Source organism: Brachyhypopomus gauderio, chromosome 11, assembly GCF_052324685.1.
Source record: "Brachyhypopomus gauderio isolate BG-103 chromosome 11, BGAUD_0.2, whole genome shotgun sequence".
In the NCBI taxonomy this organism is placed as follows: domain Eukaryota; kingdom Metazoa; phylum Chordata; class Actinopteri; order Gymnotiformes; family Hypopomidae; genus Brachyhypopomus; species Brachyhypopomus gauderio.
The window spans coordinates 16,090,345-16,106,817 of NC_135221.1; the positions used below are offsets into that span (position 1 = coordinate 16,090,345).

The 16,473-nt window shown below is 44.0% G+C and overlaps 1 protein-coding gene across 2 annotated transcripts in view; it reads left to right on the plus strand.

Moving 5' to 3' along the window:
- Positions 1–16,406, plus strand: part of ldb2a (LIM domain binding 2a) — a 48,110-nt gene extending 31,704 nt beyond the window's left edge. Inside the window, exons 4-9 of one of the 2 annotated variants that reach the window (XM_077022356.1) lie at positions 2,010–2,132; positions 4,621–4,704; positions 6,138–6,261; positions 7,635–7,688; positions 8,417–8,550; positions 14,480–16,406. In XM_077022356.1, coding sequence (XP_076878471.1) covers positions 2,010–2,132; positions 4,621–4,704; positions 6,138–6,261; positions 7,635–7,688; positions 8,417–8,550; positions 14,480–14,710 — 750 coding nt within the window. In that variant the 3' untranslated portion in view covers positions 14,711–16,406. Of the gene's footprint in view, positions 1–2,009; positions 2,133–4,620; positions 4,705–6,137; positions 6,262–7,634; positions 7,689–8,416; positions 8,557–14,479 lie in introns of both variants that reach the window. The other variant, XM_077022355.1, reaches the window with a different exon arrangement.
- Positions 16,407–16,473: the final 67 nt, after the last annotated feature.

A 16,473-nucleotide genomic window follows, 5' to 3' on the forward strand; every position in this document is an offset into this window, starting at 1 on the left:
GAAAAGTATCATTGGCTGGCAATGTGTAGATGGGCTGAATACTAAACACTGGGAATTTACAAATCATGCACATGCAAGATTAAAACCCCATCTTTTTATTCTTTGATCAGTGTCAGAATAGTTACACCTGTGTTTAAAAATCACTCTTCCATCATTCTGCAGTTATTGTTATCCTAGACGTCTCCAAATCGCACAAATCTGTAATGCATGTTAGACAAGACGGGAACAAAATAATGCAGTGATTACTGACTCTTTACTAATGAATGTACTTACTAACGGCTCTCTGTGCTGGATTAGATTGGTCGTTCAGATGTGGTGCACACTACGCTGCCAGTCCTGTTGAGCCCGTGGGACCCCACGATGACCTTGTAGCTGGTCATCTCAGTCGCCGAGCATGTGCATCTGTTCTGGGTCTCGGTGGGCCTGCTGCTCTACATCTTAAATCCAGTTCCACCTCGCCAAGTCAAACTTGACTTCTCCACTTTTATCCATAGATTACTGGATAATTTGTATGCACAGATTACCTAATCTGCATCAGTCTGGCACACGGTGTTGGACTGTTCGATATATGTATCGCAACCTGAATATAACCCAGTGAGACGTGTCGTGGGGCCACCATGCCCGTAATAACTTCTTCATTCATCTGACCTAGAAGCCAAGTATATCAGGAGTGTTCTCCTTATGTCAGGATTACAGTTGGCAAACGCTGCCAGCATATCTGTCGTCACTGTTTTGCAGAGCAGCTCATGTGGATTGCAACCTGATTTTGACCTCAGAAATGATCTCATACGTGCTGAACCCAGTGCATTCTGGGTAGATACTCTGAAAGGGTCGGGAGCAGTTTTGGGATGGTTTTGGAACTTTGAGACAGGATGAGTGAACCGTTATGAGAGGATACGAGAATAAACACCCGAAAGTAAGAGAGAGGGAGCGAAAAGGAGAAGGGAGAAATGAAATGAGAGAGAGGGAAAGAAATAGGAAAGGAAGAGAGTGAGGAGGGAGAAAGAGACAGAAGGGGAGAGGAAGAGATGGAAACGGAGAGTCACGTGACGCCGCTGCGTTCGCCGGCAGCCTCTTTTCTTGTTGATCCTCCAGAGACCATCTGTGCTGGGGGCATTGATTAGAGTGGCTCTGGCGGGATTACATCTTTGCCGTTGCCATGCCAACTAATCAGCTGTTGCCCCCCCCCCCCCCCCCTCCTCATTCCCCCTTCCTCTCCTTCCGTCCTCCTCCCCGTGGTTGCCGCAGCAACGGAACATTGGTTCACCAAGTAGCTCAGCACTAAATTCGGCAAAATGGCAAAATGTTTCTCTTCCATTTTTTTTTATTGCCAGTGGTTTGTGACCCCCAAGCCTTCATTCTGTTTTTTGCTATTTTGTTTTGCTGGTGTTTGTAATCTTGGCTGGTGAGTTTGCCCCTCCTTGGCTGGTGAGTTTGCCCCTTCTTGGCTGGTGAGTTTGCCCCTTCTTGGCTGGTGAGTTTGCCCCTTCTTGGCTGGTGAGTTTGCCCCTCCTTGGCTGGTGAGTTTGCCCCTCCTCGGCTCGTGAGTTTGCCCCTCCTTGGCTGATGAGTTTGCCCCTCCTTGGCTGATGAGTTTGCCCCTCCTTGGCTGGTGAGTTTGCCCCTCCTTGGCTGGTGAGTTTGCCCCTCCTTGGCTGGTGAGTTTGCCCCTCCTTGGCTGGTGAGTTTGCCCCTCCTTGGCTGGTGAGTTTGCCCCTCCTCGGCTGGTGAGTTTGCCCCTCCTCGGCTGGTGAGTTTACCCCTTCTCGGCTGGTGAGTTTGCCCCTCCTTGGCTCACCGGATCAGGTAAGACTGAGGACCAGAGTCCCAGGCTGCAGTCTTCCTCCTAATGCAGTTGAGTTTCTTCTTTAACTGTTCAAAATGAACCCTGAAGAAGTCACGGGCCACTGGATGTCCAGAATGTTGGAGCATCATTGCAATTTGCCAATGTAGACCGTACGGTGCGTTGTGAACATGCTAACAGCCGGACCTCTCGCGTGCTTGCACAGGTGTGTACGGAGGGCCGCCTCATCCTCGAGTTCGCCTTCGACGACCTGATGCGGATCAAAACGTGGCACTTCACCATCCGGCAGTACCGCGAGCTCATCCCACGCAGCGTGCTGGCCATGCACGTGAGTAGGACGTCATCGTCTCCACCGCCACTTCCGGTCTCAGCACTGACTGTGCGGCACTGGCGTGGACTGAATAACGTTCACAGAGGTGGTCGACCTGCAGGCATTTCCTAACCACAGACGTGTAAAAGTCTCGGACGTCACACCTGTCAAATCCTTATAGTCTCTCGGAGTGTACCCACTGATCCTTGACACTTTTTGATTCATGAAAATAGTATTTGAATGAACTGGATTTGCACACGTGAACTAGTGACAGTGTGAGAAAATAATAAAAGGTTCCCGCAGTGCACCATTTATGAATGCCAAACATAATTTTCATATGAGTGATGTTATTATTCATGGACCAATAGCAGCATATCTATAATAATCAAAACGATCCCCCACCCCCAGCCCTCCTCCTGGGTTGTCACTCCGTCACAGACGGCATGACTCTTGACAGTGGCAGAGAGAATACTGCGCTCTGATTGGTGAATAAGCTCAGAGATCAACTCTGCATCCAGCTGGAATGAGTCAGTGAGACAGCCCTGGACTGGTACCTCAGCCAGCCGGTTTTACATGCACCATCGCATGGGGCGAGGAATTTAGCGCCAAAGTGCAAAAAAAAAAAAAAAAAAGTTTCTTCATTCCAAGGGATTAAAATAAATAAATAAATAATAAAATTCTTTTGAGACATCAAAGCTGCCTCAGATGAAAGAGAGCCTTGTCTAGGGTGAAAAAATAGAATAATAACAAGGTCAAATGAGTAATCTACTTAATTCCACAGAGTGTAACGAACTCTGCCAACATGCTGCAATGAAGGAAATGAAGACTGGGCCCCACAAACCTCATTACTTACCATTTTTTGTGCTGAATTTAACTAGCCATAGCTTAGAAATGTCTTATTTTAATGTAGCAAGCATAGCATGTTGTCCTTTTTTTTCATTTTCGATTTTGTATTCTTGCCCCTCTGTAGATTTCAAGATGTACAATGTGGGAATGTTTGCACACACTACAAGCTCACGGTGTTCGTGTGGAATTCACATGGTCCTAAATTGGGCCCTTTGGGTGCTAGAAGAAGCAGGAGAGAGAGAGAGAGAGAGAGAGAGGGAGAGAGAGAGAGAGAGAGAGAGAGAGAGAGAGAGAGAGGGGGGGAGGGAGGGAGGGAGAGAGGACAAGAGAGATTAGAGTGAGAGAAAGATCTTGGGGAGAGAGACATGGAGCTCGAGCTTGGGGTAAGGAATGGGCAGAATTTCACTAGAAGAGAAGAGCCATGTTTACTGTAGTGCATTTGATCGTTTCACACTCAGCAACACAGGGAAGAGTTATGTAAAAGTGAAGACTCGTTTGATCACTACAAACGAGAAAGAGCGTGAACTCTTTAAAGACTAAACTTGAGCTGTTAACATTTTTGTACTCTTAAACATGCACTATGCACAAATTATTCATATTGTGCAGGAATAGAGTGTTTTTACATATTGCATTGTTGCTTCTTGTAACTCAAATTCTACAGCCAGTGGTTTCAATCACACAGACATATATAAGCGCACACACGCACACACTCATACAAAGTCTTTGTAACAAAACCGATAATAATGGGAACCACAAGGTCAAAATGTGAGATGTTCGGTCCTTGTGCAGACATTTGGTCCCCATGGAGCTATGTAAACATGTAGAAACACACACACACACACACACATACACCTTTCCCTCTTACATATGCTCTCCAAACTTGCTCTGTTGCTGCATTAGCTTTGTGGGTTTTTCCTTAACCCACTGCATTGGTAGCCACACTCTGACAGGCAGTGTGATTGCAGCTTATAGGTTTTTTGAGGTAATCCCTTGGGCTTCTGCGAAATTCAAATTTCAACCGCCTCTATTAATATTTATTAGCAGTTTGAGTGCACTCCACATACAATGCCTCAAAACCTGAATCAAATACATATTCAAGGTAATTGAAGCACTGGCCTCTGGTCCATGATTCTGACAGATGTTGTGCCCAAAACGTTTCCAAGCGCTCTTCAAATCCAAGAGGAAACAAGAAACTAAAGAAACCAAGCAAATAAACCATTTGGGGTGCATCCACTTTATTTTAAATTCCATAAAGTCCTTAAAATCATCTGTGGATATGCAGGAGTAGAAAAGGCTAAATTCTTTTTCCTCTCTCCTCATTAGGTGTTTGTTAAGAATCCAGCCTTCATGAAGTGTTTAAAAGTCCATATAGTGTCATGTTGTTAGACCACAGTCTAAAGAAATAAAAATTGAAGTCTCAAACATAGTGAGTCCCAAATTCACTGTGGAGGTGCATTAGTGACTTATTTGATTGTCAGTCCTTTCTCAACTAGTTGAGAGTCGATTATAACATGTTTCACTGGACATTTTCTAAATGGTTTTTGTAAGACTCCTGATAGTTGTGTATGTGATTCTGAATACTGTAGAGGAGATGTGGATACAACATCTGCAGTGTGTGTGTTGGTTACACACTGATGCTAGCTCTCCTCTCTGCACACAGGCCCAAGACCCTCAGCTGCTGGAGCAGCTCTCCAAAAACATCACAAGAATGGGTCTCACCAACTTCACCCTCAACTACCTCAGGGTAGGTGTCACACAGAGACAGACAGACAGACACACACACACACACACACTCATAAACTGAGTAGATAAAGGTCACAGAGAACTCACTGTGGTTATCTTTTCCACACAAAAAAATGTAACACCGTTCCTTTGATAATCCCTGACGTCTGTATGTGTACGTGAGATATGTTTACTGGTATTTTGATGTATGCTAACGAACGCATAACCCAGCACAACTGCAGTTAAAAACATTACCCTGTTTCATCGTGGCTTTTGTTTATTTGGGCGATTTTAGCATGAGTGACAGCTCCGATTTGCAAACGGGCGAACAAGAGGGGCAGAGAAAATTAATTGGATGGAGGAAATTAGCATAACATTAATGAGAGTTCCCTGTTGAGTCACGGCATCATGGGTCGCCGTGTTCGGCACCCACTCAACCATCACACCGGTGTGTTTAGTGCGGCTCCGCACATTTGTTTTGTCACCCCCGGTGCTCTATGCACAACAGTTCGTCTGTCGGTTCTTGCTCCGCGGGTTAAACGCACGGTGGCGCTTATGAAGGAGCGGGGGATGGGGTTGTGACAGGAGCCGTGGCTGAATTGTGCATTAGATTTAGATCAGCCTCCGTGGCGCGCTGCACTCCCGTTCTGCTCCGCGTGTCTCGCAGCTGTTTAGCGGCTCGAGCTGGTCTGCACGCGCGCCCCGTTTTAGTCACGTGCTCATGTTCGTTTAGACGGGATCGGACTCGAGTCCACCGCGACGTCGGAGGTTTCGGTCGCTTTATTGTGTATTTTTTATAACACACAATAAAGAGACTTTTTATATTTGTATAAATATAAAAAAAATAATATATATTTTATATTTTACATATTAAAAAACTATACACTATACAAGTGGTGTGACAAGCGAGCCTTATTAAAAGTTCGCAGCTATCTGATATTTATTATTTTTAATCTGAGTATTTTGTTTGTGTATGTTTCCGGTGTTGACTGTAAGGGAAGTTTCTCACGATTTCATTTCGTTGTGCTGGAGTAAAAATACCTCCAGAAAGTAACTTATTAGCGTGGTGAGAGACAGCGTGGTGGAGTGTGGGAGGTTATCAGCTGCTCCACGCGGGGTTGGTTTCCTGTGTTCGGACGGATGGGGCGCGCAGACCGGCGTGGTGGCCGAGGAAGCCCGAAAGGTTTCCTCGCATTCAGGCTTGAAATAGACCTGCCTGGGCCCGCATCCAGAGATTGTTCCCTTGGACCTGTGGAAGTGCGAGGGGATGCAGCAGCGTCAGAACAGTGTGTGTGTGTGTGTGTGTTTTCACCTGCTGTCTAAAAAAAAAAAAGTCCAAATGAAACTCTTCATGATGTTCTTGTCATTTTGCCGTCGTTTACCCTAAAGAAATCACACGTTAACATGACTCAAAGCCATGTTCCTTTCTCACCGTGGCCTCTCGTGTTTCCGTAGTTGTGTGTCATCCTCGAGCCCATGCAGGAGCTCATGTCCCGACACAAGACCTACAACCTCAGCCCCAGAGACTGCCTAAAGACCTGCCTGTTTCAGAAATGGCAGAGGATGGTGGCTCCTCCAGGTAAACCACCCGTACTGCTCGAGCCGTCCGGTTCAGAGCTCGCTGGGACCCGCCGTACCTCTGTGTGTGTGAAGTGAGGTTACGGGAGCTGGGGAAGGTGCTTCAGAGCGTGGCGGTGGAGAGAAGGGTGTAGCTGAGGTACCTACACACCGAAACGTTATGGATCTGCTTGGTGCTGTTGTGACTCGCTGAAAGATCTGATCTGGAACCTGAAAACACCTTGTGTACATTGATTAAAACAGCGTGGTTTTTTTTTTTACATATCCAAATGAACCTTTGTAGGTTGTTTTTTCCAAAATGATTAAGAAACAAAACTTGTCAAATCATGCATAGCTTACTTTAATTAAAAATAGGTAGGCAGTTCAGGAGTTCTACTGTTCAGGTGGATAAACCCTATTAGCTCATAGAATTCAAATCACTTTGTAAGTCGCTCTGGATAAGAGCATCTGCTAAATGCCGTAAATGTAAATATAAATAAATGTAAATTCAACTTCATGCAGATGATAACAGATGTAGCCCTTTTGAAGCCAATAAGCTGGGTGCAGATTTGTCCTGAGGGACCCATTTTGGCTCCTGAGGCGAGATCTGCCACTGTGTGCGCGGGGTTCTGAGGGAGGCGGTCTATGCAGGCTCCTCCGTGACGGTGGGCCGTGTGGGAGCGGTAGCCGTCCACCCCCTCGGCCCTGGCGTGGGCAGCTCTCGCACCCTGGCCAGGAAGGAAGGCCAGCTGCTTTTTTAACACTGATAAGTCCTTTTTTCCTGGTGTGTGTGGAAATGAGTTGGTTTCGGTGCGTCATTCACACACCCTTGCTGATAAACATTCTAGGGGCCAGAAATGTTTCCTTTTTTCTTTGTTTTTTACTCAAAAACAACACAGTGTTTGTGTCCCGTGAAGAAATGCAGTTAGCTGGTTCTGTTAGTTTAGTGAAATTGCTAAATTTATTTATTTATTACTGTTTATATGGTAAGGTTATGTGTATATAGTAATATTCTGTGTTTTCTACAAGAAGCATTGAATGCAGAGCTAAATGTAAACATGTCCCTGGATGTGAGCAGTAAGAAACTCTGAAGATGTATTTCATTGTGTGCCAGGCTTGAATTATATGCTATTGATCTTCAATTCACAATTTCTAGCTCTGGCAATAGTAATCTTGACCAATCTAGCTGTTTTCTCATTTTATGTGTAGAAATGTTAGAAAAGTGCATGCATGTACATGTTACAAACTAATGTAAAATTGAATGTCCCAAACATAATTCACTGATATTCAAAGTACCATTCTCCATTATTTTAATCTTTAATTGAATAATTTCATGATCTAAGACTTAGGCTACATGACATGCTAAATAAAACTTCCTGTGACTATGGTTTTCAGCGGGACACCCACAGAACTTCAAAACGGAAATTTTCCCCACAAATCACAAAAAAGGTACTCCTCCCTCTGTCTAAAGTTGTGCTTACAGCGTCCTCTAACAGGGAAGCTGTGTTCTGGAACCAAACAGGCCAGGAAATACATGTTTTGCCTGTTTACACCATGACTACTCTACAGAGGACACCAGCTCCATTTTCTTTCTTAAGTACAAACGATATCAGATCCAGCTATGTCCACATCTTATGGGGACCCACTGAAGTATAGACACAGAATAACAGATAGGTTATTGTTTTTTTTCTTGTATGATTAAAAAAATGTCTTAGTATGTCATAAACTGAACATCAGTAGGATTAAAAAAAGATTGTCTGTAACTGTTCATAGTCGCAGACTGACATATATTTAAGTGAGCATATCACAAGGGTGAAGAAGATTGGCGAAACAGATGTTTATAAGAATGGTGTGAGTTTCTAAAGACAGTAGTATTTGTAGTTGAGCGTTTACACAGAGCAGGGCTTTCCTCTTACTAGTGTGTGTCATGGGAGATGTTCAAATGCTTTTTGATGACACCTCCAAAAGACACCAAACATGGCACTTTTTGTTGTTTGTTCCTGTGGGGATGCTTGCGTCTTTATCTCATATATTCCCCCCACGTAAGTAAGTACCATTTGAGTAGTGCGTGTGTGTGACTGTCTTGGTATGAGTTAAAAATTCTTATGCTACTCCGCACTGTGTGTGTGTGTGTGTGTGTGTGTGTGTGCGTGCGTGCGTGTGTGTGTGTGGAGCAGAGCCCACTCGACAGACCACCACAAAGAGGAGAAAGAGAAAGAACTCAGCCAGTAGTGCGTCCAACAGTAGCCTAGGCAACAGCGCTGGCAGCAAGAAGCGAAGCCCAGCGAACAGCTTTAACCTGACCAGCCAGGTACCTGTAAGCATCGAATCTCCTCCTTTACACACACACACACACACACACACACACACACACACACACACACACACACACACACACACACACAAAATAACTTTAACCTGACCAGCCAGGTACCTGTAAGCATCAAATCTCCTCCTTTACACACACACACACACAAAATAACTTTAACCTGACCAGCCAGGTACCTGTAAGCATAGAGTCTCCTCCTTTACACACACACACCCACACACACAATGACTTTAACCTGACCAGCCAGGTACCTGTAAGCATCAAATCTACTCCTTTACACACACACACACACACACACACACACACAATAACTTTAACCTGACCAGCCAGGTACCTATAAGCATCAAATCTCCTCCTTTGCGCGCACACACACACACACACACACACACACACACACACACACACACACACTCACTTACACACACACACACACACAACCTTTTATTGAATCTTAGTTTGGTGGTTTTACAAAAATAAAATGTTTTTTTTTGTCAAGACCTTAATTAAAACAACATTCACTTTATGGCATTTGCTTTGATGCACAACAGCAACACTGTTCATTGTGTTTATTTTGCTTCATGTAACTTTGCTGTTGCACGAGATCTCAGTGAAGCCCAAACATGCCATCAAAATTGAGTTCATTTAGGATTCATGGGATGTTCTGTTCAGAAAAGAAATACATGGCATTGTGCCTCTCCAGGCCTGGTGATATATCAATGCTGGTTTGCAAACTTGCTTGCTTGCTGAGTGCCAGATTAGTTTCCTAGACTTAAAAAAACATCTGCGCTGCTGGGAAGCTACAGCTTCGTAATACACAATACTGACATATTGTTTTCATAAATCCTGATTAGTCAGTTTGCGCAAGATTATGTAAGACGTAATTCGATTGTGGAACTGCACCATACCTTGACTTCTTTCCATGAGGTGGAGGTTTGAACGTTTGTAATAATGCCTGCTGGAGGTTGCGTGGCGTAGCGCGGTGCAGGAGCATGACGAGGGAGGCGGAGGAGAAGCCGTAGCACCGTCGCCTCCGGCCTTACGGCTTTGTCACGAGTGGCGGACTCTACGAACATCGCTTGTGAAGCGGATTGCTCAACAGCCTCGTGTCACCTGGACTTGGCCATCTACGTCACCTGACTGAAACCCAGGGCTGTGTAAGGCCTCGGGTCAGTTTCTGTGTAGCACTGTGAAATCACACTTCAGCCATTTGGCTGAGGGCAAGTTTCGGCGCCTCCTTCCGTCCCAATAAAATTCCGCCGTGTTTAAGCTCCGATTCAGGGGTGTTTATCCTCAAGCGCGCTTTTTTTTGTCCCTAGGGCCCTTTACCCAGAAAGACTCCTGCAGTCACTCAGCCTGAGGTCAAACACACACTTAAACCCACAAGTGTTGCCTCTTTTACCTTGGGAGTCATGGTGGGAGGCAAGGTTGCATTTGTTTGCAGATGGATGATGGGATTTGTAGTGTCTGAACCCCCCCAGTCTGGGGACAATAGGGTCTGTGAATGCTGACTGTGAGATTAGAGTAAGGATTTGGACTGCGCCCAAGCTCTTGACACTTCCATACTCACATTTGTTCCTTGGCTTCACTTGGTAGTGAAAACGGGACAGAAATGAAAATGATTAGAAAGTCTGTGGTAAATAGTCTGTATACGCGTACAATGTTGATTTGTGGTGGTCCGGTTCTTTTTGTAGGACGGCAGCGTTGCACAGCACACAAACAGTTGATTGTCCTATAGCCATAGCATTTCCCTCCCTCTCACCAGGAATAACTTTAATTGCATATATTTTGTTGTTTGTTCAGTACATGTCTGGGCTGTGCGCATCATTTTAATGGAAGAGTACACACACAAACACACATGCGCACGCACACACACACACGCTGTGGAAAAACTGTTGGTGTGAGCTGCTGGCTCTATGCCAGTACTCATTAACATATGTGTGTGTGTGTGTGTGTGTGTGTGTGTGTGTGTGTGTGTGTGTGTCTGTCACTAAACCTTTTGCCTCTTCCCCCCAAAGCAAAAAGACACATAACGAGAGAAACACTGCCACTGCTATGGAGGGAACATGCTGGGTACATATGTAGTGTGGTCGCTTGGCTTTGTCTGTGCAGTTGTAGCACGGTGCCTGAGCAGTCGCCTACGTGAGCCCAATCACAATGAGACGGTCACATGACCGTGCATGGCGGGGCACAAGGGTCTCGTACCGAGCGCTGTAGCAACAGTGCCCCCTAGTGGAGCCATTGGTGGGGTGCAGGTGGGAACCCTGTGGTTTGTTGGATTAAATACCAACCTGGGTTAGGTTTCCCAAAACCATCATTAAACAAATCTGATCTTTATACGGTAGCGCGAGTATTACCCTGAACTCTCCCTCTCATTTAAGATGACACTATTCTGACTTTGGGCCTTGGAGATTGGGTCACTATGACGAGAATGTGTTCAGTGCCACTGTTTCATGTGTGTTGAGCCAGTAAGGCACAGTGCTGTTAACATGGTATCAGTAAAACAAAAACATTTCTGACCGACCAATGAAAGGCCTGGGGGTTGGTGTAAACATTTAACTGTGTCTGGGCCACTTGCTGTGTGAGGCATGAAAGAAAACAGTAACCCAGGAGCTTAAGCCATCTGCTGTCTCTTGGTATCAGGCACGCATCTCTAACCTTGCTTTTGGTCACACCTAATTCACCTAATTGGGGTCTTCTGGAACGTCTCAGTTCTAGAGCGCATCGCATTAGCTTAGGTTACAACTGGCCTCTGTGGACACGCCGTTGTTATGGGGGAGGCATCTTACATTGGTTTGCTGATTCTGGATCAGTCACCGGGGTTAGATTCATATGACTTGCTGAAGCCTCGGAGGAGAAGAGGTGTTCCCAAATCAGCTGTGATTCATGACAGGTGGGCCAAACTGCTGTTGGCATGAAGAACTCTGTGTGGCTTTAGCCACAGGCTAAAGCTAATGAGATGAGTACACGGAACACGCTTCCCGTTTGATAGCAATTATAGCTCTCAGTCAGACCACCAGCTGGAACCTGTGTGTGTGTGTGTGTGTGTGTGATAGAGTGAGAGAGATATTGGCCCCTGGTTTCATACCCAGAGCGGAGGGCGACAGTTGCTGTTCGAAAACAGATGGTGAATTCAAGGATCGTTGGCAGGCAGCGTCTTTTTTTTTTTCATAATCCGTAACATCACCGCTAATTACTTAATTAGCTATGCAAATTGACAAATCAGTGTGTGGATATTGTTATTTAGTCCAAAAGCCCACCTTAATGAATAACTGTAATTATGAAGTGGAGAGGAGGGTGTTAGCACTCTGGCTGTGGGGTTTGAGGCCTCATAAGATTTCATGAGATGCTTTACTAAAAAGAGCTGCTGGCCAGCAGAAGAAGAGAAGTAGAGCAAACGAGGGAGGAGAGAGACTGTAAGGAAGAGAGCAGAGAGAGAGACTGCAAGGTGGGGGGGGGGGGGGACTGCAGGAAGGAAGAGGAAGGAGTGAATGTCGGGGGAGGGGCTATATAGGTCTTGGTTTAGTGTCAGGTGACAGCATTTGCTTAAATTATTTTTCCCTATAATGGATGAAATTTCCTCCATTGCACATCTAAATTGGAAAAAAATAATGATTGCTTTTGTATTTTTCTATCTTGATCATTTACCTTTTATAATAATCTGAGGTGAACTATTGAGTGAGAGGAAGAAATGATATGTGACGAGATCTGAATAAAGGGAGAATGACAGGCATGGTGGTATAGCCCAGAAGAAGGATGGAAGTCGATTTACAAAATTTCAGGTGTGAAATGTTGTGGGTGTAAAGAGAGAGAAGTACAGTTGCAATGAAAAAAAAATGTAACTCGCCAAAGATTTTAAGGATTTAAAATCAATTAAGGATCAATTAAAGTCAAATAACAAGATTCTTCTTTGGATGTATTCTCTGAGTTTAGTGATACATAAAATCAGAACAGAAAATGTTTGATGATGTATTTGTGTGTAACAGTATATTTTGTTCAGAGTTATTCAACCCTTATATAATATTGTTGCTTTTAAAGCTTTCTGTTTTAAAGTTTTTTATGGACTAAAGTGGAGTTGAAATTAAGTCTTTGAGATCTCTGTAAGGATCCTTCATTTGCTTCAGCTGTGATACAAATATAAACCCATGAAGGAATTCAAGGTGAGTTGCAACCGTGGGAAAGACAAAGGAACTTCCACAAAAGCTGAGAGATCATTTCATCACACCCAAAGGACCTTGGGGAGAAGAACATTTTAACATCCAAAATTTTAACATCCCAAGAGACACCACTGGGAACATTATAAGAGCTGCAAACCTGCCTGGCCATGGAAGAAAGGCCAACATTTCATCACGAGCCCTTAGCAGCTTGGTCAGGACTACTAAGAACAACTGGTGTGAGTGCAAGACACCTACAGGATGATGTGATGATGGCTCCAACAAGCGCTTCAGTGGCAACTTTAGGACGTGCACTGAATAAACAAGAACTTCGTGGTCGCGCTCAGAGATGCACTCCACTCTTGACCATCAAGGAACAGTAAAAGTCAACTAAAATATGTCAGGAGGAATTTGGATAAGGCTAGAGAGTTTTTGCTAGACTGGAACTGTTTGGGTGTATGGACCAGCGGTATGTCTGGCGTGCCAAAGGCCAGAAGAAGACCATCCCCACAGTCAAGCATGGATGATGTAGGACTGTTGTTCTGCAGCAGGAACTGGTCTTGATTGTGTACCTGGCATCATGGATTCCCAGAAATACCAGGCCATTTTCAAAAGGAACCAAAAACCTTATGTTGACAAATTAAACCTTGGCAATCCTTGTTGGATTTTTTCCAACAAGACAATGATACCAAGCACACCTCCAAGTCAAGCAAAGCCTGGTTGAGAAAGCGTTCTTGGAGTAGCCTTCTCAGTCACCAGATCTAAACCGAACTGTAAATTTGTGGAGGGATTTAAAGAACGCAGTTGCAGTACAGAAGACATCAATCATCACTGAACTAGAGGCTTTTGTACGTGAAGAATGACTCACGATTCCAACTGAATCTTACCGACATTTTTTGGATGTAATAAAAGCTCTGGAATGCTCCACAAAGTATTAAAGCTGGGGGTTGAATAATGGTGCACATGCACGTGTGTTAAGAGTTCCTATTTTTAATTTGGACTTCAAGGTTAAGTTCACTTCTGATGTCTAAATAACTCCCATATGTACCAATGAATACTTGTTTGTTGTTTTAATTAGGTTTTGTCATTATTATTCATCCCCATAACTATAATGTCTTTGGACATGAGGGTGTTAAATATTTCTGATTGCAACTGTACGTGTTTGATGACTAGGGAGAAAGAGAAAGACAAAGAAAGAAGGGAGAGAGAGAGGGAACTAAAGAGAGAGAGAGAGAGAAGGAAGGACTAAAAGAGAACACGCTTTCTCTGTGTGCCACACGGACACATGCGGCCAGTGATGCGTGTGCTCCAGTTAACTGATCAGTCGAGCCCACGACAGGAGAGAGAGAGAGAGAGAGAGGGGGGGGGGGGGGGGGGGAGGGATGGGAGTGGAGGTGTATAATCCTGCTTCACGGGTCTGTTCTCATTTATAACACAATATACCATACTGTTCTATTATGTTTTGTGTTTTTAAACGGAGGATTAGCAGCAGTCTAAAGTGTATAGGTAGGGTGATTAAGATCACAGTGAATGTCTCAATAAGCTACTGGCACAATATGGGCATCTGTTAATAAACCCTTTACATGTATGTGTATTGCTGCATTGCTGGAAGAATCATTCAGCTGACACTGCCCACATGAATATTATACTCTCTGCTTAGTTGAAGGATTTCCCTCGCTATACTGGAGCATCTTATGATGGATCAATACTCAAAATGTGACTCGTCCTCTAACCCTGACCCTCTTGGTTGTGACTGGCAGGATGTGATGGTGGTGGGCGAGCCCACTCTGATGGGCGGGGAGTTCGGCGATGAGGACGAGCGTCTGATCACACGCCTGGAGAACACGCAGTATGACGCCACCAATGGCCTGGACGACGACGATGACTTCACCAGCTCACCGGCGCTCGGCAACAACAGCCCCTGGGCCAGTAAGCCGCCCACGGGCCAGGACAGCAAACCCGAGAGCACTGCGTCACAGGCCTCACAGTAGAGACACCACTTGCAGTGCTGCCAGTCCTCCAGCAGGGCGGCGCTCTCTCCATATCTCTTAAGCTCTGTCTCTCCTTCTCTCTCTATGACTTCACTTGCTACCCCGATGATATAATTCTCATGCCATGGTGTCAATAAAATTGCCAATTTTCACCAAGAAGATTCCTCCTCCATGTTTAGGGCGAACCTTTGGGAAGCTGAACAGACTTTACCAGCAACAGCTCAACAACGGATACTTTTAAAATCGAAAAGTGAAAAAGAAATGTCAGTCTTTAAAAAAAACTCGATTTCACCAGTGCTAAATGCCTTGAAATAAGGGAACCTGCATTTATGTGTGAGATGTTTTGGGACAAAACGAGCCCATTTTTCAGCATATAAACTATAGGTGGTCACCAAGGTAGCAGTACATCTCCATGGCGACTGCAGTTTTTAATGGAACTGGACAACAGCCAATAACTGAAGAGATGGTTATTGTTGGTGGTCCTCTCATTGGAGAGCTACTGAACTCTGAAGGCAGCCTCTGAGACCAACCTCTGCACATTTAAATAGTTTTAAGGTTCTGTTTGTTTTTTTAATTCCTTTACAATTTCATCTTGCATTCCTTCAAACCATTGCTTCTACAAAGACAGCTCGTCTTTAGCTTGCATTGAGGCAGAGAATTGATTCTACAATTGTCATTTACAGTTGTAATTTAAACCCCGACCCTCAAAAACATTTTGTTTATCTGCGTCTAAATGTGTTATTTTGAAGGATTTGTGAATATTCTGTGATCTCCTTGTACTGCAACAAGGTTGGGACTCTGTTTGAAGGCACATATAAAAAGCATATTCATCCATATCATACCTCTTTAACCCTTTAACAAATTTTCCCAAACTGGACTCATGCATGTTTTGAAAATGTAAACTATTTCTGTTCATTTCCAGCCTGACAGCCATGTTTGGAAGCACTGATGGAATGGTTTGGCTCTGTAAATAAAGGCCCAGTCTGTTCCATTGGGTTCTAGTGAACACCACTCACCATAATCCATGATGGCAGCTCTTTTAATTGACTTTCAATTGGCAGTGTTTTTAAATGTATTTTTCTGTATAATGGATAACACTCTTGTGAGAGTGCACCCAACTGAGAGAAGTAGGCCTTGCGTAGGCTTTGCATAAAATGTTTAAATCTTGGGCTAGTTTTTAAATTTGAGACCAGGTTACCTAATTTAATGAATGGGACAGTAGTTTGCATGTTATTCAAAGAAATACCCAGTGACTTCAGACCTGTGAATGTTCAACAATGAAAAAGCAAGAGACAATGAGTGAATGATAAATATGATTACAATGATAATGAAGACTATTATGATGATGATGATGGTGGTGGAGATCTTGATAGGATTAGCCATGATGATGATGAAACTAGTAGCCTATACTCAGTCAACCAAAACATGTATTGTTTCTTTGAGTCAATTGTTTTTTTGTTTTGTTTTTTGTTCATTTTAATTTTTATTGAAACTTTTTTATTTCCTAAATAACTTATTCCCCAAATGTAAGACCAATGAAATGGAAGAGATCGATTTGCAGAGGTCTTCTGTTCAAATCTTGCATTATTAGAACTCTGCATTGTTTGTATATTTAGCAGAGGTGTTTTCGTGTCATATCCAAAGTCTTGTATGTATGCTTTGCCATTTTGTGTGCCAATAAAATGTGCTTACAGGACACCTATTTGCTTTTTATTGTCCAAGTCACCAAATAAAATAAAATGATTGTGATTATTTTAGACTGA